This window comes from Lytechinus pictus, chromosome 8 (genome assembly GCF_037042905.1).
Source record: "Lytechinus pictus isolate F3 Inbred chromosome 8, Lp3.0, whole genome shotgun sequence".
Taxonomy (NCBI): domain Eukaryota; kingdom Metazoa; phylum Echinodermata; class Echinoidea; order Temnopleuroida; family Toxopneustidae; genus Lytechinus; species Lytechinus pictus.
Genome location: NC_087252.1, coordinates 1871356 through 1895296, shown reverse-complemented (window position 1 = coordinate 1895296; position 23941 = coordinate 1871356). Strand labels below are relative to the sequence as shown.

Sequence of the window (23941 nt, the reverse complement as noted above, 5' to 3'; positions counted from 1 at the left end):
TAGTAGCTTTTCCATTATTGTAACTTCCAAGGAAAGCTTGATTGCGATTAGTTACTAAGCCCTTTTCGCATGGTAGTTGTCCTAATGGCTGCTACTGTTTGTACATACATGTGCCATGGTTGCAACTCTTGTGAAATGTCCCCCTGATTGTATAAGAATTCAATAATGTGCTACAGTTGTACATATAGTTTTATTGCCTTCTTTTCTTTTAACACAGGCCTTCAAGATTGTTCAAACAGCACACGGTTATGATGGATATGGGACTAGGTGAAGATGGTGGTACACTGAAGCAAGCCTCTCATGTCTGGGCTATGCTTGATGAAATGGCCAATTCTGATCCTGCGGCATACCAGAGATTCATCAAGAAAACAATGGAAGAAGGCAAAGAAAACATGGATCTACCCAAGCCCTTTGCCTGCATGAAGACATCTATAATTGTATGTATTTATTTCTATTAAAAGTCAATGGCCCGTATTCTGAAGTCAGGTTTAAAGTTGTGGTTAAAGTATGGACAGCCAATTGTTACATAAATCACTAACAGTAGAGATATCATAATTCAGCTCAATTGGCTCTCAAATCATTCATAATTGTCTAGGAAGTATAAATAGAGTGATCGTCTTCACCATCGATGAATCAGGAAAGAGCACAGTAAACATAAGAAACATACAACTTAATAACAATTTTGAGACTTTTGGCTTCCCATAATTTTAGCACAGAGTTAGACCATGGTCTAAGTTAAACCTGACTTCAGAATACGGGCCAATGAATAAATGTATTGTTGCATATTTTTAGTTTGTTTTCAGGAGCCTCCCCCTTCCTCAGCAATTCATCATTTTTGTTCCAATAATAATAGTACATGGACATTTCAAAGGTATTTCTTTATGCTTTCACCACCCTGACATCACACTTATTGGAACTCGCTTCCTCCCCAAGTACATGAAGCACACTCATTAGCAAATTACAGACATCTATATACATGTAAAGTACTTTTTTTTTACTGTTGAAGGGTAATGTGATTCAATAATTTCATGTGGCAGAATTCATGCAAGGCAATGTACATTTAGTGTAGAGTATAATATATCATAATATTTAGAATTTATGTAGAATATTGTAATTTAAGGATTCTCAGATCAATAATTTGTTTGCATTATGTTATTAATCATTCATTTTTTAAGTACATAAACATCATATATACAATAATTGAATTTGCTCGTATATTTCATCTACATAGATCCCATCTAAGTTTTGGTTGTACATCAATGTTTGTAGCTAGAACCAGATCCCCTGCACCTTCTACAGGTTCAGACTCAGATGCAATAGTCATGTTTTCCAGCCCTGTTGGGGGCTTTCTGAGATTAAAGGGGAATCCAACCCAAATAAAAACTTGTTTTTATAAGGAAAAGAAAAATCAGACAAGTTGATAGGTGAAAGTTTGAACAATATTGGACAAACAACAAGAAAGTTATGAATTTTTAAAACTTGTAAATATTGGTAATCACTATACCCATGGAGACTTCAAATTGGCCGCATATGGGATGTCATAGTGATGTAAGGCAAGGACTACTCTTCCATGTACTCCAATACATATTATGGCTAAAATGTCATTTTTCCCAAAAGTTTTATTAGGTGGTCTGTCGTCTACGACAGATCACCTATTGTTTTCGTCAGAATTTTCTTTCTTTATTATTATTATTATTATTATTATTCTTTATTTTTATTTATTTCTCCCTCTTTTTTGTTCAGAACATAACTGAAGATCAGTTCAGTCAATTTCTTTCAATTTTGGCACAGTCATAGGTCATTGTCATTAAACGTGACAGGAACATTTTCAAGTTCATCAGGTCATCGTGACGTCATCCAGGCGCCATTTTGTGAAATCACATGATCAATCATATCTTCATGATGCGTCATCAAAGGTCATTCATATTCATATCACATATACTTCAGGTCAAGGGTCAACAGTTCATGTCATCAAAGGTCACCTGGTGGTCACGACGCGCGCGTACGCGCTCGTCAAAATTTCAAATTGCTCAAAATCACTTTTTGACCAAAGTAGAGTACGTTTCAGGTCATTTTAAGCATTTCAAAAATTTGCGCACGCACACGTATGCGCGCGCGTTTCTGCGCGTAACGCCTTCAACGCAACGCAAAAACGCCGTTTTTTTTATATCATTGCATTGATAATATAATTCTGAGCAATTTGATACCTTCATCAACCTTCTACGACCATTAATAACGAAATTAACACCCGTTAAAGTTTGCAGCACGTGTGCGCGCGAGCTCTTACTATAGGCCATATATGGGCAAAAACATGCCTATTAAAAATTCACTGTAGCTCTTTAAATAGTGCGTTGACCCCCATTTTTTTTTCATATATCGATAGAGTATGAGTTGTAGATTTGATTTCATGTCACCATTGTCCCTCAATTTGATCATGACGTCATCATAATGGCGTCGGAAGTTAAAATATCCATTTTCCTTGTTATGACGTCATAATAATTATGCAAATTAGGCTTTAACTCCGTAAATATTGGTCAATTTTCGCCCAGATTTCGATATGTTGTAGTTTAGAATGTACTCATTCTCCTCAGTTAGCATGAATTTTCATTTTGAAAAACGCATCATGGCGTAAAATAGCGATCAAAAGAGGCATGTCATTTTTCCTCATTTTGCGTGTAATCTCTATGGGACATGACTTTTTCTCAAAACTAGATTCTACATTCCTCTATTTCGTGAGCTATATCTCCACTTTTTCTTGTCAGTTGTCTCTGAGCTTTTAAATTGTTGTAGCTGAGATTCTAAGCTTTTGGAAGTGTGCCCTCCATTTTTTTATCAGATGCCGGTATCATGCCCGTTTTTCGCTTGCAAATTTGGATTTGCAATTCTCAAATTTGCTTACGTGTAATCTCTATGGGGAATGTCGTGGCTCAATGGATAACGCACTTGACTTGCATTCTCGGGGGCGCAGGTTCCTGTCCTGGGGTAAACAAGATGATTTTTTTTTCATTTTTTTTTTCTTTTTTACCACCTCGTACATGATCCTTTATGATAATTAAAAGGTATAAAAGTTAAAATTTAGCAAGATAAAACAGACACATGTATTGTCATATATCAAAGAGACCATTTTCACAGTGCTTTATCATCTCCCGTCTTTCACAAGTATTCCATCCATAATGAACATTCCGTTGTCATCATGAAGATCATATTGATCTGCTGGAACATGGTAATGGTGATCATGATGGCGAGAATAAGGACAGACCACCTAATTCGTCCGCATGACGAATTAAAATCTAGTTTCAAATTATATTTTTCTTTCATGAGGACATAAAACAATATACTACACGGGTTATATTTGGATTACTGCCCCAGAGGAATGGGTATTTAGGAGAAAACCACAAATCCCTGATAATAAAGTACATGGCCTATGGGAAAGTTGTCCTTGCCCCTTGTCATAATTTACTTACCCAGTTGCCAATTTGAAATCTACATAGTATTAGTGATCTCAATTTTAAAGCAGCTATAACTTTTGTATTGCTTGTCCGATTTCTTTCAAAGTTTCACCATTCTGTTTCATTTATTTTTCTCTTTCCCCACACAGCATTTTATGGCCAAGGCTGGATTCTCCTTTAAAAACCCCAACCCTAACCCTAAAACCTCCCATATATATGAATTCATCATTGATTTTTCTAATTTCATTCAGACCCCATCAAAGGCTGTGTTGTATCTCAACTTGTGTAGCTGGAAGAAGATCCCTAAACCCACTTCTGATTCTGACCCCATTGCAGTGGCGACAGGACCTCTTGAAGAGAGCAAAGATGCTTCTGGTAAGAATATTTTAAAGGAGAATCCAGCCCTGGTCATAATATGTTGTGTTTGAAAGGAGAGAAATAAATAAAACAGAATGGTGAAAGTTTGAAAGAAATCGTTTTAAAATTGATATCTTTATGCAGATTTCAAATTGGCAACTGAGTAAGTAAATTATGACAAGAGGCAAGGACAACTTTCCCATAGGCCATGTACTTTATTATCAGTGATTTGTGGTTTTCTCCCAAGTACCCATTCCCCTGGGGGTGTAATCTAAGTATAGCCTAGGTAGTGTATTGTTTTATGTCCTCATGAAAGAAAAATATCATTTGAAGTAAAACATTTGGGGAAAAAAATGAAATTTTAGTCATTTTATGTATTGGAGTACATGGAAGAGTAGTCCTTGCCTTACCTCACTTTGTCATCACATTTGTTGCCAATTTGAAATCTCCATAGGTATAGTGATTACCAATATTCACAACTTTCTTATTGTTTGTCCGATATTGTTCAAACTTTCACCTATCAACTTGTCTGATTTTCCTTTTTCCTCTAAAAGCAAGTTTTCATTTGGGTTTGATTCCACTTTAAATACCTTTTGTGGAAATCACACCTCCTTCATATCAGAGGAAAAGATACATGACGGCATGAAATGCTAAAAAAAAATCCGCCGGAAATTCAAACAATAGAGCCCTGGGAAATACCCATTCATCGCAATGTTGAAGCTTCACCAATGTAACAGGTTTAGCCAGTAAAAAGTTGTGAAAAGAAAAGTAAACCTCGAAAATAATAAAATGGATAATTTGTTGCATGCTTCATTCTGACTTTGTATGAATCTGAGCAGAATTACTAAAGAGTAATTACAGTGTATACTTCATTTATTTGCAATGGTCAGACATTTGTTTATATAGCAATCAGTGAAAATCTTTCGTGTATTGATGGTTAGACAAAGAAAAAAAGTATAATCTTCAAGATTTTAGTTCTAGATTTGATGACATGCCCAAAAGGCCTACACACGGCACTCGTGATCACCAAATGCATTGAAAACATAATGGTGTCTTATATTTATTGTGTAGTTTGCTAAATAACCTTCCAAGCTAAACACAAATGTAATGGAATATATGAAAGATTTCCATTAATGAATTTGAATTAATTATATAATTAGAGAATTCACACAGGGCAATGAACTTTCCAATACATGTATGTAGTTTTCACATTTTCCTTTTTTTCATGATAATACAATTTCTCTAAATGCTGCATACATGTCTTAATACCCCGGCTAATACTGAGTATTCGTTATACCAAGAGAAAAAGAAAAGGTTCAGTGGCCTAATTGTAACAGAACAAACACTTAAGTTATTGACAATTACATGTAGCTGTTCCTTGCAGGCGTGCGTCATGCCAGATTAGACACAATCGTTATGTGGGGCTGAACATTATGCAAAAGCAATACAGCCCCTAAAATGGTACCAGTATTGTGTTCAACCAGGCTGGGTCTCCCATTGGTGTCTTGATTATAAAACAACTTGATAAAATCCTTCTGTATTTTGATTTTATTATTTCCAGGTAAATACAGTGTGGTCAGATTGGCCTTCAATCTTTACGTTCTAGAAGAGAGTTTTCAAAATGCTGTCGATCGTGACCTTCTGATCAACCTCGGAATGGACTATGTGGAGAATCAACACAAAGTTAAACTCTCCAGGTCATACAAAGAGTGCCAAGGCCTCAAGTTTAAAGGAGACACCTCAACTTTGACATCGGTTAAGCGGTTCTTCGGGAAGCGGGAGAAGACGGAAGAAGAGGTTTTGGCAGAGAACCTTGCAGGACTCAGCCCGGACAAGCTCCTGGGGAAGATCCATGAACTTTCAAACCAGGACCTAGGGCAGTCAGAACTGGAGGACAGGCTGAAGGATCTTGCTGTAGGATCCACCAAAGATCCAGGTGGAGACAGGAAAGATGGACTGATCCAGGAGATCTCTAGCACCAAATTGGAGCTACCAGAGCCGGAGTACAGTCTTGATCTCCAGGAGGGTGATGAGAAGGGTCCCAGGAGACTTGAGTTGAGATTGGAGCTTCATGGTGTACAATCCGTGTCTCAGTGTGAACTGGACATTTCAGAGGTAACATATTATTGGCATATCAGAAAAACTTATTTATGAAATTTTAGTCAGTTATTTTGATTTTGCTTTGAACCACTCACAGGACTTTCAGTGGCCCATGACATTGAAAATCACTGACTCGTTATGCTCCACTGGTCAACTGTTCACTGAAAATACATCTAACAGTTTGATGATTTTTATATGCAATACCGAGACCGAATACCTCTTTATAGATCTATCAACACCATTCCTTAAGTTTTGTTGTATAGCTAAATTTGGTGATTGTTAACCCTATCTAGGCTGGGGTATTTTGGGAGACCATATGGCGGGGAGGGGGGGTGCCTCAAAGTGCCCCCCCCCCCTTGAATTCTCGGCCGTTGATTGCACCAAAAATTGCCTTTGTAAAGTTTGATCAGTTTCTTTTAGAACCTAGTTTATATATGCTTATAATTTCAAGGATGTCTTCTTATCAAACATTGTCTGGGACATATTCTACAAAATTGTATCATAGTTTATTTCATGCAAATCTCTGTAAAGTGATTATGCATATTTATAATGCAAAATTATTTTTTCTCTAACTCCCTACATAAAGTTCCAAATGTTCTCATTTTGGTATATGAACTCGTTGTGGTGTTCAAAGCAAATTTATGTGAAAAAATCACGATATCCGATCAATTTCTCATGTACTAATGTTGTTTTTGCTATTTTTTTTTTTTACCTTTTGAGCAATTTTGTGTGTGATATGCACTTACAAAATGTTGCATAATTTCGGAACCGTGTACCCAGGCGTCGCGAAATTTCAAAATTTGGCAAGACTTAAAAGTAAACTGGCAATGAGCTTAGAAAATTTTGCGTGAATCGGTGAGGGGGGCTCCGAGGCCCCCCCCCCCCCCACCTAGATAGGGTTTAATATAAAAGTAATCTTTTCACTTGTCAATGCATATCGTAATTGTGGATTTTCACCCATGTCAGAAGAATTAATGATGGTGGTGATGATGACGGTGGTGGTGATGGTGATAATGGTGATGTTGATCTTTATCATGATAATTTAGATGTTTTCTATGTCTCATTTTTCAGGATGAAGTCAACCTGTTTGTCGAGGGGAAGTACGATCTCCACCTATGTTTTCCAGAACTGATCTCCGAGTCTGACGCAAAGGCAAAGTTTTACAAGAAATCTTCAGTGCTGTTGGTCACATTACCAACCCAGAACCAGAGATGACATCATATGAGGAGGCGTTGATGGGTGAGTTAAGAGCCAAGATCGCTTGAGGCTGAGGCTGTCAAGTGTGCATCTATCGAAGCAAAGATGGTTGACGCGTCAAGAAGACCGACAAAGATAACAGGTGTGCTCGTATGTTTATCACTGATTCATAGAGTATCAAATGTCATGCGTTCCTTTAAAGGGCTTTCACACATGCGACCCGTAACACAAAGCTTAGTAATCATCATAGAACTTTTTGTTATTGATCGCATAGACGATAATTTTCAATCATAAAAAAAATCAAGTGTACATTAAAACACAATCCTTTGTGTTACGGCACGGCATCCTGCACGTTCTAGCAAGCCACTCTATTATGTAATCTTAATTTCTTAGGTGGCAGTACTTTGTATCAATTTTTAATTCACGGGAATACATGTAGGATTACGTTTACATGTTAAAATGACTTGGCATAGGTACATCTACATCATTTATACACTGGCTAAAATGTCAAGGTATGACAAAACCTATTAAACGCCTCATTGCAAAAAGTAATGTTGGTTTCTTTGCCATTCGATGTTAACTACCATGGTAATAATTATCAACAGCTAATCAAAAGCAAGGGTTCCATGGATGTTGAAATTTCTTTGATGGTAAATTTCATTTGATGTGGCCAAGATGACATAAGAAGATAGCTTTTGTATTTACATGTACATGTACTACGGGGAAACTCTTCAACGCATCGATTCCTTTGAAAATGCGATTAAGATCACTATGGAGAGCTGAGAGGCATTTCTCGCTGTGACAGCAGATCATCCAAAGATTTGCACCGGACAAACAATTGTAAATATTTTTTTGTCCAGAGTCAAGAGATTCCGATGCTGTCCCGATCCACCAACTTTCGTCAAGCCTCTCAGTGCTCCATTGTGATTTGACTTGCATTTTTTAAGGAATTGGTGCATTGTAGAGAGTTTCTCCGTAGTAAATGCAAAAAGTCTGGACTATTAGAGAAGGGGGAAACCCAGTTCTAATGGAGAATCAACAGACCCCTGACAAGTTAACCAGTGGTCCATCTTGCAAAGAATTTGTTATTGATTTAATCATCAGCCTGTGAATTATGGAAGGCCATTCATGCCATAATTATTTATCCTAGAGTTCATATTTTCACTCTTTGAGTGATCAGAATAATGCATTGCATGCCATGAATGCGCCTCATATGTTTAAAGAACACTTTATTGAACATGGATTGCTGGCTTGCCATAGTTGCAAAAGATGGAGGTATACTCGAGGGGTGTAATTCAATAATGACTACAGGAAAGATTGAATTGATAAATGCTTCGCTGCTAAGAAACGGTTACAGTGATAAGCTGGATCAATGAGGAAAATTTGACATATTTTTTTAAACGTCAATTTCATTTTTTAACCACCCTATCCTATTATTTGTAATTGTTTCTGTTATGTAATGAAAGCCTGCTGGGATTCTGACATACAAACTATCAGTCATTTAACTTGCTCTCATTTGAGAAGATGTTTGGTAGCTACTAGCCTATAATCTAGGCGGAGGCTGCAGTTATTGTCTTTGCTGTTATGCTGAATGTATCTCTTGCGTTCAGCATAACAGCAAAGACAATAACTGCAGCCTACGCCTAGATTATAGGCTAGGTAGCTACATGTATTGTGCAGTAAATATTCAGTTCCATGTCTTGATCTAATAATAGCCTCGATCAGAATTGGGATCCTCGGAATAAAATTCTATTATGAATCGATTAAAATTCCAGTGATATCTTATCGCGACCCAAATGTTGGCGTCGAAGGAAAGGTCGGAGTAGTGGCCGTTTGGTCAGGGTTACTCCGACCTTCCTCCAACCAAGATACTCCTTGAAACCTTGGCCACTTCCTCTTTCTTCTAACCGTCCATATCCACCTCTATTTGCTTCTTTATCTCCTCCATCATCTTCCTCTACACCTCGAGTCTTTGTATCCAGATGTTATCTGCCGGAAGTGAAAAGAACTGTAAGGGTTAGATATCAGTGCAATATATTTAGGTCACAGTTCACGTAGTAAAAACAGCTGATATATGGGGAAATCTAAATCTTTATTTTGAAGATTAGATTTTCTTTTCACAAGAAGGGGGTTCCTTCACACTACCCCTGCCAAATAAGTCACTGTCCCAGTGACTATAATATTAAAAAAAATTAATACTACATTAATGTTAATACATAGATATATCATAAAATACATAAAGATAAAAATAAAATAAAAATTCTTAAAAAACAGATCAAATTATGTGGACATCTTGGTGGGTCGTTCTTCTGGATAATGAGAGTCTATTAATCTTCGTTTCAGTGAGTAGCCGTCTTTCGTTTTAACATAATATGATGTAGCGATGGTGACCTTTGTCACAACTTGGATCTGTTCATCTGGACATGCTGGTAAATTAAGAGTTAGACATTTATTTCTATTGATAATTTTGACATTTCTTCTCCCTTTCTCTTCTATCTTCCGAGCTGCACTTTCCTCTTCCATCTTCTTTATTTCCTCCTTCAGTCTCTTCTCCCTCTCATCTAGCTTCTTCTTCTGTTTTTCTGCTTCCAGTTTTCTCCTCTCCTCCAACTTCTTCCGCTCCTCCTCTAATCGTCTCTCCTCCTTCTATTTTCTTCTCTTCTAACAGCTTCTTTCCCTCTTCATCTAAACGTTTCTCCTCTTCTCTCTTCCTCTTCTCTTAAGTTCTAACAGCTTCTTTCCCTCTTCATCTAAGCATTTCTCCTCTTTCTGCTCTCCTCTAGTTTTTTTTCTCCTCCAGTATTTCCTCATCTAGCTCTGTCTCCATCCTGTCTCTCTTATCCCTTTTCCATACTCTGTCTTCCTGGCTGTCCTCCCTCTTCCTCCTTTCTTCTTCCACCGCTTCCAACCGCCTCCATTCCTCTTCTTTTCTTCCTCTTCTCTCCTCTGTCTTTGCTCCTTCCGTCTCTGTTTCTCCTTCTCCCTTTCCTCATCAACTTCTCTCCTACTCTTTTCCATATCCTTTGGCCTGGAACGATAAGTTCTTAGGGTGTCAACTTCTTTGAGATGTTCCCTATGATTTTCCTCATAGTGCCTTCTCCGTCTGAAGAAAAGACTCCGTCGTCAACGCAGCTGTAATCGCCTCTTCAAGCGTCCATGGATGAGCTCGAAAAATGGCGGCCCTGATTTCGCCATCGTCAATTGCTTCAGAAAAGTGTCCACGAGCGAGCTTCTCTCTTGCATCATTGTTCAGCTCCGGGTACGCCAGGCAAGTCAAATCTCTAATTGCCTGACCTAGTTCCTGTAGACTCTCCTTCGGCTGTCGACGCCTAGTCCTCAACTCGAGGAGAAAATTTTCTGCATTTTCTCTTGGGCCAAATCGTTTCTCCAAATGGGAAGTGAGATTTGAGTAGGTGAGTTCTTGTCCATATGGAATATTATTCAAGACCTTCAGTGCAGCTCCCTGCAGTCTCGTGGCGAGATATTGCCCAGCCTTGACATCATCCCAATGATTCAGTCTTCTGCAGACGTCAAAGTGTCGGCGATAATCCGTCCATGGTACCTTTCCAGCGAACTTATCCAGCAAAACGTCCCTGGCTTCAGATCCTCTCTGTTTCTTCGGGTCAGTGGTTTGTTGACTCTCAACATAGGAAGCATTATTTTGGAATTGAGTTGGCGTATAAACCTGACACCTCTCCGCAGGAACAGCGTCCCCATAATTCGCCATGTCTACCACTATCTCCGGATCCTGCACAATATAAAAAAATTGAATTTGGGAAAATGTAAATCTTTTTGAAGATTAGATTTTCTTTTCACAAGAAGGAGATTCCTTCACACTACCCCCTGCCAAATATGTCACTGTCCCAGTTACTATAATAAAAAAAATATATATACATCAATGTTAATACATAGATATACATAAATATCATAAAATACATAAAGATTTTAAAAAAAACTTTTTTTTAACAACAGATCAAATTATGTGGACATCTTGGTGGGTCGTTCTTCTGGATGAGAGTCTATTAATCTTTGTTTCAGTGAGTAGCCGTCTTTCGTTTTAACATAATAGGATGTAGTGATGGTGACCTTTGTCACAACTTGGATCTGTTCATCTGGACATGCTGGTAAATTAAGAGTTAAACATTTATTTCTATTGACAATTTTGACATTTCTTCTCTCTTTCTCCTCTTCTATCTTCCTAGCTGCACTTTCCTCTTCCATCTTCTTTATTTCCTCCTTCAGTCCCTCTTCATCTAAGCGTTTCTCCTCTTCTCTCTTCCTACTCTCCTCTAGTTTTCTTTGCTTCCTGGCTGTCCTCCCTCTTCCTCCTTTCTTCTTCCACCGCTTCCAACCGCGCCCGTTCCTCTTCTATCTTTTCTTCCTCTTTTCTCTTCTGTCTTTGCTCCTTCCGTCCCTGTTTCTCCTTCTCCCTTTCCTCATCAACTTCTCTCCTACTCTTTTCCATATCCTTGGGCCTGGAACGATAAGTTCTTAGGGTGTCAACTTCTTTGAGATGTTCCCTATGATTTTCCTCATAGTGCCTTCTCGGTCTGAAGAAAAGACTCTGTCGTCAACGCAGCTGTAATCGCCTCTTCAAGCGTCCATGGATGAGCTCGAAAAATGGCGGCCCTGATTTCGCCATCGTCAATTGCTTCAGAAAAGTGTCCACGAGCGAGCCTCTCTCTTGCATCATTGTTCAGCCCCGGGTACGCCAGGCAAGTCAAATCCCTAATTGCCTTACCTAGTTCCTGTAGACTCTCCTTCGGCTGTTGACGCCTACATGTAGTCCTCAACTCGAGGAGAAAATTTCCGCATTTTCTCTTGGGCCAAATCGTTTCTCCAAATGGGAAGTGAGATTTGAGTAGGTGAGTTCTTGTCCATATGGAATATTATTCAAGACCTTCAGTGCAGCTCCCTGCAGTCTCGTGGCGAGATATTGCCCAGCCTTGACATCATCCCAATGATTCAGTCTTCTGCAGACGTCAAAGTGTCGGCGATAATCCGTCCATGGTACCTTTCCAGCGAACTTATCCAGCAAAACGTCCCTGGCTTCAGATCCTCTCTGTTTCTTCGGGTCAGTGGTTTGTTGACTCTCAACATCGGAAGCATTATTTTGGAATTGAGTTGGCGTATAAACCTGACACCTCTCCGCAGGAACAGCGTCCCCATAATTCGCCATGTCTACCACTATCTCCGGATCCTGCACAATATAAAAAAATGGAATTTGGGAAAATCTAAATCTTTTTGAAGATTAGATTTTCTTTTCACAAGAAGGGGGTTCCTTCACACTACCCCCTGCCAAATAAGTCACTGTCCCAGTTACTATAATAAAAAAAATATATATATATACATCAATGTTAATACATATCCTTGGGCCTGGAACGATAAGTTCTTAGGGTGTCAACTTCTTTGAGATGTTCCCTATGATTTTCCTCATAGTGCCTTCTCCGTCTGAAGAAAAGACTCTGTCGTCAACGCAGCTGTAATCGCCTCTTCAAGCGTCCATGGATGAGCTCGAAAAATGGCAGCCCTGATTTCGCCATCGTCAATTGCTTCAGAAAAGTGTCCACGAGCAAGCCTCTCTCTAGCATCGTTGCTCAGCTCCAGGTACGCCAGGCAAGTCAAATCCCTAATTGCCTTACCTAGTTCCTGTAGACTTTCCTTCGGCTGTTGACGCCTACATGTAGTCCTCAACTCGAGGAGAAAATTTCCGCATTTTCTCTTGGGCCAAATCGTTTCTCCAAATGGGAAATGAGATTTGAGTAGGTGAGTTCTTGTCCATATGGAATATTATTCAAGACCTTCAGTGCAGCTCCCTGCAGTCTCGTGGCGAGATATTGCCCAGCCTTGACATCATCTCAATGATTCAGTCTTCTGCAGACGTCAAAGTGTCGGCGATAATCCGTCCATGGTACCTTTCCAGCTTGGGCTTGGACATTGTTGACTAGAGGTTTTTTATTGGCCACCAATTTGTCCAACATTTTATGACCAAGGATGGATGGCAAATCAGTCTCCCCAATTATCTTTAAAAAATGCACAAGATGTATCTCACCTTGCCTAAGTTAAGTCAAATCCATCTGGACTACATAAATCTGTTTTCAAACTATATGGTTTAATATAACTTGACGACTTAATTTTTTCTTAATTTTTTCTTAATTATTTCAAGAAGTGGGTTAAATAGAATGTAATGCATAGATGTCATAAGTGCATGTTACTGGTAACCTTTTTTACTTGAGCAAAGTCTAATGATCTTTTTGCGGGGCAAACTGCTGTAACACCTTCTTCATCTGAAGTTTGCTCAACACTAGTGTCAAGGAGGCGCCGCTTCCTAAACACCACTCGTGTCCCTTCTCTGATACACTTTTCCAAAGCCTCCATAGAATCTGCAAATAAATTCAGGTGTGTAATTAGTGCCTAGTCCGTACACGTACGGTTGAATACAATGTACATTTGATCCTGACAATTTCCATCTGGATCTATTTTGATTGTCAGATCTGGTGAAGTGGGTGAACTGATTGAAAAAAAGTAAACCCATGCAAACCATATATATTTAGAAAGATGAGACATTGGAGAATCTTTATCTGTTGAGATTTTCAATTATCTCTTTAAATATGCAAATTATATGCACATTTCTCAAGGACATTTAAATTATATGCAAATATTGAAGTGCATGGTCTTTACACTACTATAAATGTACTTACAATATCACAGTATAAACTGATCTTGATAGCATATGGTATGTTTAATAATCCTATGAGACAATTGGTATGATTTTCATCATTTACATATAATTTTAATATTGAAAAAAAAAAACAAGAAATTAACTTGATTTTTGTTACTAACTTTGCTTGTGGGGTACAGTATATATACAGAAAAATCGTCATAGGATTGTTTGTTATGTAGAAACAAATATTCCTGCCAATGTTGAAGTAAATCTGATAATTATTTTTCAAGTTATTTGTATTTTTGTCAAAAATTTATATTTGAGATAATTAGCATTTTTTATAAGAAAACAAAGAAATGTTAAAATCATGATTTTTACTCTTTTTGGGACTTCCAATTGCTCCTGGAGTCTTAATTTGATAAGTAATACCATTGTACACATAATGAGATAATATATAACAGTCTGAAGTACATTTGAACACTATTTTCTTAATTTCGCCCCTAAATTACATTGTATATGAATGAAACCTGTCGGTCATTGAATTCTCCGGGTCCATATCCTGCTCCTTTCGATTGTCTTTGCGCTTGCTCTTCTGGAACTCTCCCTTCCTTGAGAAACTTTCTCCTTTTCTTTTGCATTTCTAATGCCTTGTATGTAGCTTTCTGACATCTTTTCCTGTCCTCTGTTGATCCTTCAGCTGTATATTTGCCCACACCCAAGCGCAGTCTTTCCATGATTTGAAGTCCACCAGTCTGTCCTGAATTCCAGTTCACAGCAGCAGATGACACACCCTGTTTCACTGCTCGAGCACCACGGTATTGTTCTTTGGGGCATCGTTTCCTGACAGTTCTGTTGAAACTTTCTTTTTGGTTTTGAGTCAGGCCTGGAATGCATCTTTCAGGCAATTTTGAAGTACTCAGTCTCTCATACCGAGGTTTCATTTCATTGAAGTACGCATATGGCAACTTTCTCCCTGTTTTGTATTTTTTTGTCCCATCGCGAGCATCCTGCAGCCATTTGCACCAATCTATATTGCAGTGTTGGTGTTGTTCAGCTTCCTTGCCACTTGGGTGCTCTATGCAATAAACAGACATTTTAAGCAAACAAAAGCCTAAAGTTTCTAAACATGAGCTAAGCCTAAGACAAGAGTCAAGACCTAAGTTAAAAAGGTTCGTGGCGCCGTGCATGGCCGGTCCGCTACTCTGAACAGCATGGTAATTTGTTTTTTCTAACCATCACAACCTTAGATTATACAGGGTAAAATACATTTATTTTCAAGTAAAAACCAAACTCCACATTTTCAACATGAGTAACCACACTTACCTTGTCCTTGCTGGCGGAACCGCATCCATATTCCGGTATTGCTAACACAACAAGTTGCGAACTGCATGTACTGAAGACGTGAAACCCTGGCGTGAAACTGATCCCGAAAATTGCATGCACAGTGTAGTATTAGGACGGTGATCGGGTCGTAGTGTCCAATAAACAGCGAACTGACAGCCCCAGCTCTTGAAATTAAATCCAATGAAAAATCGCTATTACAGTATCAGGATGGTGATCGGGGTCGTAGTGTCCAATAAGCAGCGAACTGGGAGGCCCAGCTCAAGCTGCAATTCAAATCAAATAAAAAGAATCGCCGTCACAGTAGGCCTTAACCCGGATAAACCACAGGCTTGTACTATATAGTTGACGAATAGTCCGAGGAGAAGAAATTGCGATATGATCTACATTGATTCCACAAATTATGGTTGTGTAGCTTCCTTTAGAAAACACCACTCTTTATAGGCCAAGATCAGATCGACCACCGGCTCCGATCCCGGATCTCGCCTAATGATTGCGCACCCCAATCACGCCCCCCACGGCTAGATCACAGGGCCGGGCCGCGACCCACTCATTATTAGTTACGTAACTGACTGTGACATAACTCTTAATGCAATTCCCAATTAAGGGCAGGGCGAAAACATTCAATCTGCATTCAGGCTTGGCATCCACATCGAAGAAAGTATTCAAGGGAAATTATGAGTTACCGTGAAGAGACTGCCTATATAATAATTACAGTTGAAGATACTAATATTTCAAATTCATTAGTATTATAACTGCGTTTCAATTTGCATTGCAGAAAATAACAGAACATCTAACTTGATCAATTTGTCACTGCACACTGTGATATATGTTAATTACTTTAATACTAAATTAGCACATTTCAATATAAAAGTAAAACATTTAAATAAAAAACCACAATGAATTGAGTATTCCTCTTCCATTATTAATCCAACAATTGACAGAAACTTCATTTGTATTTTCCTCATGTTTTCTCTGCTCCATCTGATTGGAATTTGATGCGTATCTGTGTGCATCCCAGGTGCGGAACACACACGTCTGCATTGTCGAGGTTTGATAGCCAACTCTGCTGCTTATGGCGCGCCATTTGACCAATAATTCAGATAAACACTGTTTATCGCCGATAAACAGTGTTTATCGCCGAAAAACACTGTTTATCGAGCGATAAACACTGTTTATCAAGCGATAAACACTGTTTATCAAGAGAAACTATGTTTATCGACTGAAAAACACAGTTTCTCTCGATAAACAGTGTTTATCGCCGAAAAACACTGTTTATCGCCGATAAACACTGTTTATCGAGAGAAACTGTGTTTATCAGTCGAAAAACATAGTTTCTCTCGATAAACAGTGTTTATCGCTTGATAAACACTGTTTATCGCCGATAAACACTGTTTATCGAGAGAAACTGTGTTTTTCAGTCGATAAACATAGTTTGTCTCGATAAACAGTTTTTCTCGGCGATAAACACTGTTTATCAAGAGAAACTGTGTTTTTCAGTTGATAAACAGTGTTTTTCGCCGATAAACAATGTTTATCTGATTTATTGAGGGATGGCAGAGTGAGACGCCAAGTGCCTACTATGTCCCTTTGAGTTTCTGCTACATCGATATCAAATCTGTTCATTATGTCAGCAGCAAAATTGTCTAAATTGAAATTCTCCACATTTTCCACTGCAACTGATGGCCGAGGACCAACACCTGCTTGGAGTGCACATCGTTGTTTGATGATGTTAGTAACCCAGAGCTGTTCGGGGGTTTGGAACCTTTCTGTTCTGATGCCATGGTTGTTGTGTGCTTTTACCCAATTTGTAAGGGCATATTGAATCCGAGGAAGATATGTGTAGTGTAAAGCGAACAGGTGTATGGCATTATTAATATCAAGCGCTCCTGAGTCTTCTATGTGGTAAAATAGCTTGTAAAACTTCTCCAGAACTTTGCTGAAGACGTCTCTCCATAACCTTTCAATTCTTTGATTATGCAAAGATTTGCCTCTTATTGTGCTGCCCCGATTTGGCCCCATCTTCCACTCCATGAACCGCTGACAGGCATTATACTCTGCACCTTTGTCAGTTCTGATTCGACTAGGAAGACCACGTTTCCTTATCCCCTTCAGAAAGCAAAGTAGTGCTAACTTGCCTGTATTTCCCAAGATGACGCATAGGAAGGGGATGCACCTTGAATATCCATCAATTCCTCCATGGACATAAAAACCCCATCTGTAAAAGAAAATGGAAGAAGAGAACAAATTACAAACAACTACGAAAAAGCCTGTTATCAAATCAAAACGAGCCGTTAAAACACAAGAGGGGGCTAAAAATGCATTGCTATAGTTTCAACCATTTCTTCACACAAAATTGTGCATGTATTGTTTTGTTAAATTATTATTAAATAGAGAGATCATCAACAACTGTTTTCTGCTTCTTTAGTCAACTCAAGGGTAAATTATCAAAATATGCAAAAACAAATGGCGAATCGCATGGGTTGTTACAAACTCAAGGTGAGAGCTGGTGGCTTATTCACAAGAAAGCCTTTGTATTTCTTCTTTGAATAAAAGATTAAGTAACTCAGAAGTCTGAAGTTAACTTACATCATCTGAATCTTCTAGTGGGTCAAATGCCCCCATCGGTAGAGGTTCCACCATTCTAAGATACAAAGAAAAATTGAAACAAAGTTAGGAAAATGTACGTATGGTAGACCTATTAGTATTACCTGTATAGGCGTAAGCCACAACAATTAAAAAACTGTAGGCCTACTCTAGGGAAAAAACTAAATTATCAAAGCCTATGTTTTCTACTCAGTCTCATATACTTTATCACATAGGGTCTAGATCTATCACTATATACGTACCTAGGCCTAGGCAACACTAGTTTGAAATTATGTACATGTACCAGCGGCGGATCCAGGGGGGGGGGGGCCGGGCCCCCTCCCCTAGAAAAAAAAACGGGTAAAAACACCCTTTTTTTGAAAAAAAGAGAAGTTGGGCCCCCTCCCCTGGCGCCCAAGGGGGGGGGGGGGTTGGCGGTGGAATAAAAATAATAACCCTTCCCGTAGGGAAAAATTTTTTTCGGGTGCCAAAAAAAAAAATTTGTGCTCACTACCCCTGGCGCTCAAGGGGGGGGGGGTGGCGGTGAAAAAAAAATTACCCTTTTTTTGGCTCACAACCCCCCCCCCCCACTGAGCGAAAAATTGACTGGCACGATTTTCAAAATTTTCGCACAAAGTGGGCCCCGCGTAGCGGGCCGGAGCCCAGACGCTCAGTGTGCAAACGGGCATTCAGGTGAGAGTACCGTGAAGTTTGGTCAAAATCATTTTAATAATAAATAATTAAAACAGAAATTAAGCACTTACCACGATTGTATGGATGATAGTCTAACGAGTGGCAGTTTCCTGACATCGAGGCACAGACTGGAACCTCAAAAAACGATCAGTTCTGTCGCGGTGGCTCTCCTTCTTTCAGAATTCATAGCAAAATGGCCGTTCGAGAGGGTGTAGGGCGCATGCGCGAATTTGACAAAGTCTATATGCGCTAGTGCTATACTAGCCTCGGTCTCGATCGGCCATTTTGTGTTGAATTTTGAAAGAAGGAGAGCCACCGCGACAGAACTGATCGTTTTTTGAGGTTCCAGTCTGTGCCTCGATGTCAGGAAACTGCCACTCGTTAGACTATCATCCATACAATCGTGGTAAGTGCTTAATTTCTGTTTTAATTATTTATTATTAAAATGATTTTGACCAAACTTCACGGTACTCTCACCTGAATGCCCGTTTGCACACTGAGCGTCTGGGCTCCGGCCCGCTACGCGGGCCGGAGCTCTCTGGGTTAGATCCGCCCCTGACATGTACAGGTCTATACATGCCTTCCCTCTAATTTTATACAACATTATTTATAATGTAGATTACTAAAAAATATAGATCTAGACCTAAACACACACACACTAATAAATCATGCTAACACTAATAGTACTACTAGGCCTGGCCTAGATCTAGACCCTACTAACTAGAGTCTGTCTCTAGACTCTAGATCTAGATCTAGGCAGGGAGGTGAGAGAAAGGATGTGAAACTCTGGTAATTTATTCAAACGCATTCGTGAGTTCTAAAGCGTAACAATGGGATGTGTAACATTCCACTTGGCTTTGAAGTTCCATGCTCCGAACCGCGCTTCCACTGCGGGACTTTCGGAAGCCAGGCACCAGTTTTACATTTATTACAAAATATTAAATTACCGGCAAAATTTCAGTGTATATCAAAAACTTTATTTGGGGATTGTATTGGGAATAGTGCATCAAACAAATTTTCAAATTAGGACTCCGTCCTTCCTATAATTTGTTTGCATGTGTTGGTAAAAGAAAAATTACTCCTGACAAAAACTCAATATTTTAGGATAATGCGCTAATTTGTGCATGTTTTAATGTCCCGTTATTTAATCCATGATTTACAATCTTTAATAACATTAAGTTTGCTAATGCGTGTTTTCGCGTGTTTTTTATATTTTTTTAAGTTAAAAAAAGGATGAAATTACACAAGTTTGTGTTCGCTTGTTCTACTCTTTTACACATTCAACAATGGATGAGAAATCATTGAAAGGGACAGCGAACAGTTGCTGGGATACCATTTTTTGATGTAGGAATTCTAAATCCTGAAATTTCATGCCCTCTTTTTTCTCACCACCTGGTCAACAGTTGCAGATTAGCGCATAACTTTTCGGCGGCATGGAGCATGGGGTCAAAGGAGAGCGGCTTGATTCCAGTCCTTCTCTATCACGTCCCTGATCTAGGCTATATTACTAATATTAATAACACCACGTAATCGTTCCAAACTGGCCAAAGTTGGGCCAAAGCAAGTTTCTGGGCTTCTATTCTAGTTCTAGACTATTCCCTTTTGCATAGATAACAGCTCATTCATTGATTAAGCAAACAAAACGCAAGAGTCACTCCTGTGTAGGCCTAGGCCTACTTATAGTTTCAATTAGTGCACAAAGTAGTACACATGCAACAAATGAGAGTGACTTTTAAACTCACTGAGTGTGCCATGCATTCACTCAATTGTTATGACGTGTGCGCATGTGTGGCCATATAATGATATAGAGTCTATGTGGTACAACTACAAGTACAACTTACAAGATCGGTACCATCCGGATCCCCCATACCCCCCCCCCCCCCCTAGGGCCAGGGTAGCAAATGTCAATTTTATTAAAGAATGACCCATATCATACCAGACGGTTATATCTAACTAGCTACTGTAGCTAGCTAGCAGTCGCGATCGCGTCTCGCTTGCGGAATTGAACGACCGACCGGGCTGCCTGCGCTCCCAGGACCAGGCCTGCAGACGGGCGCGGCCGCGCCAGCCCATGCCATAGCACGGCATAGATATAGGGATTAGGGGCCCCAACCCAAGACCAAGTCAAGACCCAGAATCGTACCCGATTGACCGTTTGATTAACGATTCCAGACGGCTTTCGGAATTGCGCCAGAAAGATGTAGCAGAAATATGGGAATATCAGATCTGGGACTTACCTGGAGTTGGCTGAAATTCTGCTCAAGATCAAGAGAATCTAGTTAAACAGGTCCATCCCAACAACAGGGCAGTATTTTTAATAATTTAAAACGTGGTGCCGGCGCACGCACGTGGAGATCTAGAGTAGCTAGTGCATACGGTGATACGGCACTGCATGATCTAGAGTACGAGTGCGCGCCATTTGCCCAATAAATCAGATAAACAGTGTTTATCGCCGAAAAACATTTTTATCGCCGATAAACACTGTTTATCAAGAGAAACTGTGTTTATCAGTCGAAAAACATAGTTTCTCTCGATAAACAGTGTTTATCGCCGAAAAACACTGTTTATCGGCGATAAACAATGTTTATCAAGCGATAAACACTGTTTATCGAGAGAAACTATGTTTATCAAGTTTCTCTCGATAAACAGTGTTTATCGCTTGATAAACATTGTTTATCGCCGAAAAACAGTGTCTATCGGCGATAAACAGTGTTTATCGAGAGATACTATGTTTTTCGACTGATAAACACAGTTTCTCTCGATAAACAGTGTTTATCGGCGATAAACAGTGTTTTTCGGCGATAAACACTATTTATCGAGAGAAACTGTGTTTTTCAGTCGATAAACACTGTTTATCGCTTGATAAACAGTGTTTATCGCTCGATAAACAGTGTTTTTCGGCGATAAACAGTGTTTATGTGAATTATTGGTCAAACGGCGCGCCATAGCTGCTGGTTGCACCGGCCTCTGTTCTGTTTGGTGTTATTTTGACACTGTCGGTCTCTTGTATCCTTGGTACATCACCTGCATATAGCACCATATTCCCTTGCATTGTGACTTCAATGGAACACAAGGAAACTGATACTGAATCTCACCCCTCACTGCTTGCAGCTTAGCACAAGTCAGGGGTGCCTTCACCTGGGCCTCTTTATTCCTTGGATTTGGGCGGCCATGAACACTTCTATCCTTCAGAACTCCTGATCCCCAAATCATGACTGCCAACGTCTTTACAAACATAGAATGGGATCGTTGGCGGGCCAGTATCTCCCACTGCTGAGCTGTCAAAGATACATTCTCTCCAAGGGAAACCTTTAAAAAAATTAGCAAAATATTAGTAGAGTTACCAAGATGTCTTCATTAATTCACATCCACAAATATCTTCTTGAATTGGTATTACATAAATATGCCAGTGTTACACTCACATATTCCGACGGATCAACTGAAATAAAGGGATGGTCCTTTTAAACTTACTTTTCCATCTATTGGAATGTAGAGATTCTCTTCGGATGAAGGGATGGTCCTTTTAAACTTACTTTTCCATCTATTGGAATGTAGAGATTCTCTTCGGATGAAGGGATGGACCCTTTAAACTTACTTTTCCATCTATTGGAATGTAGAGATTCTCTTCGGATGAAGGGATGGTCCTTTTAAACTTACTTTTCCATCTATTGGAATGTAGAGATTCTCTTCGGATGAAGGGATGGACCCTTTAAACTTACTTTTCCATCTATTGGAATGTAGAGATTCTCTTCGGATGAAGGGATGGTCCTTTTAAATTTACTTTTCCATCTATTGGAATGTAGAGATTCTCTTCGGATGAAGGGATGGACCCTTTAAACTTACTTTTCCATCTATTGGAATGTAGAGATTCTCTTCGGATGAAGGGATGGTCCTTTTAAACTTACTTTTCCATCTATTGGAATGTAGAGATTCTCTTCGGATGAAAAGATGGTCCTTTTAAACTTACTTTTCCATCTATTGGAACGTAGAGATTCTCTTTGGCTCTGCCATGTGTTCCTGGATCAAAGCCGGGGTAGGGGTAGTTGAAGCCGGGGCAGCCAAGTCTGCTGAAGGGGCAGCCGAGTCTGCTGAAGGAGTTACATGTAGGATGGGCGTGGAGGTAGATGGACTGAAATCCAACATCCTTGATTGATTTTTGCTAGAAGAGGAAGAAAAGGGGCGACAACTCCAGACTATTTGCCACTTTGTTACTGCGCCATTTATTGATGGAAAATGGAAGATATTCAGTGACAATAAGAATCTCATACTTGATGATGCATGCTGTACATCTGAAACACACCATAATATACAATGAAAACTATGAATTATACACTAATAGCGATTTGTCAGCGTGACTTTTGGTAGACATCGCTGAGATGCATTTAGCTTTACACCAGTATTCCAAGTTATTTAGAATTCAGTCTGTTGGCTGTGTTCACTGTCTTCTGTTAACTCCTATGCACAACATTACACTGTACATTCAGGGCATGTTGTCATGATGGGTTCACCAGGGCCCTGTCTTACAAAGAGTTACAATTGATCAATCGCAACTATGGACGGCCATCAACGTCAACATTATGCATGTTTGTTCAAAATATTTTCCATATATGATGTATATTCATGCATTCAATGTTTTCTTGAAAATTTGCTGTGCTTCTTTGTTTACAAAAGACATCGTGCAAATTTCCTGTACAAAAAATTATGAAACTGATTTCCATAGAGTTAGGACTGATTGGATCAGTCGTAGCTCTTTGTAAAACGAGGCCTGATCTCCATGTGTTCTAGATTCGCTCTTTACTGTAGTTATTGACACCAATCCTCATCCATTTTCAAACTTTGTTTTACATCTCTAATATATAAGTCAGAACAAAGTGAAAAAATCCCTTAAAAGTGAAAAAGCTTCAAAAATGAAAGCCTTACCAAATACATCAAGGATCTCAGTCTGGAGCCTTGTGCTTAATTCTGTTTACTTGTTGACTTTTTCACGGAGCTCAACATTCTCCTTGGTTTTTTACTTTAACTTAATCTTCAGAGCCTCCAGTTCAGCTGCCTGTTGGGTAGCTTTGGTGCCACTTGTTGCTGCTTGGGCTTGGACATTGACGAGAGGATTTTATATTGGCCACCAATTTATCCATTATACAGCTTATCTCCTTATTCCTAGATTCTACTTGCTGATTAGCCTGTTTTTTCTGCATTATTAAAAACAATTAGAAAATACCTATATTTGATCAGTTCATTTATTTTCTATTAAAAACTCAATCAAAATAAATACATACAAAATTCATGAATAGAAATTGGAAGGGCCCCAAGAAAAGCATAGCTTGCGAGGATGGGGCCCTGTACAATAATTGACAAACCAAAACAGATCTTAGACTTTCAAAGTGTAAAGCAGATAAAAAAAAAAAATGCCTCATACACACACAATCACACCAGCATACTAGAACATTGAAAAGTTAACAAAGAGTAGGAAAGGAAGGAAGTGATAGCGGGAGAGAAAAAGAAAAGGAGAGATAGGGAGAAAGAAAGAGGGAAGAGAAAGGGGGAGGGGGAAAGA

The 23941-nt window shown here is 39.2% G+C and overlaps 1 protein-coding gene and 1 long non-coding RNA gene across 2 annotated transcripts; one reads left to right on the top strand and one right to left on the bottom strand.

Annotated features, from left to right (window-relative positions):
- Window positions 1–221: 221 nt before the first annotated feature.
- LOC129266871 (PIH1 domain-containing protein 2-like) lies at window positions 222–18221 on the top strand. Its single transcript, XM_054904648.2, has 4 exons — window positions 222–437; window positions 3701–3824; window positions 5368–5921; window positions 6978–18221. Exons 1-4 carry the CDS (start codon window positions 249–251, stop codon window positions 7119–7121), a joined length of 1011 nt encoding a protein of 336 aa, XP_054760623.2. The 5' UTR covers window positions 222–248; the 3' UTR covers window positions 7122–18221.
- LOC135155019 (uncharacterized) lies at window positions 17247–23941 on the bottom strand. The gene is made up of 3 exons (XR_010294357.1): window positions 20625–23941; window positions 17698–17752; window positions 17247–17326 (listed from the first exon to the last, which is right to left on the bottom strand). It is a non-coding gene; the product is annotated as an uncharacterized LOC135155019 (long non-coding RNA).

Bases quoted from the DNA above. Each gene is read 5' to 3' on its own strand.
- LOC129266871 (XM_054904648.2), top strand. From the start codon at position 249: ATGATGGATATGGGACTAGGTGAAGATGGTGGTACACTGAAGCAAGCC. The intron at 3,825-5,367 runs GTAAGAATATTT...TATTATTTCCAG, and splicing joins AGAGAGCAAAGATGCTTCTG to GTAAATACAGTGTGGTCAGA. The intron at 5,922-6,977 runs GTAACATATTAT...CTCATTTTTCAG, and splicing joins GTGAACTGGACATTTCAGAG to GATGAAGTCAACCTGTTTGT.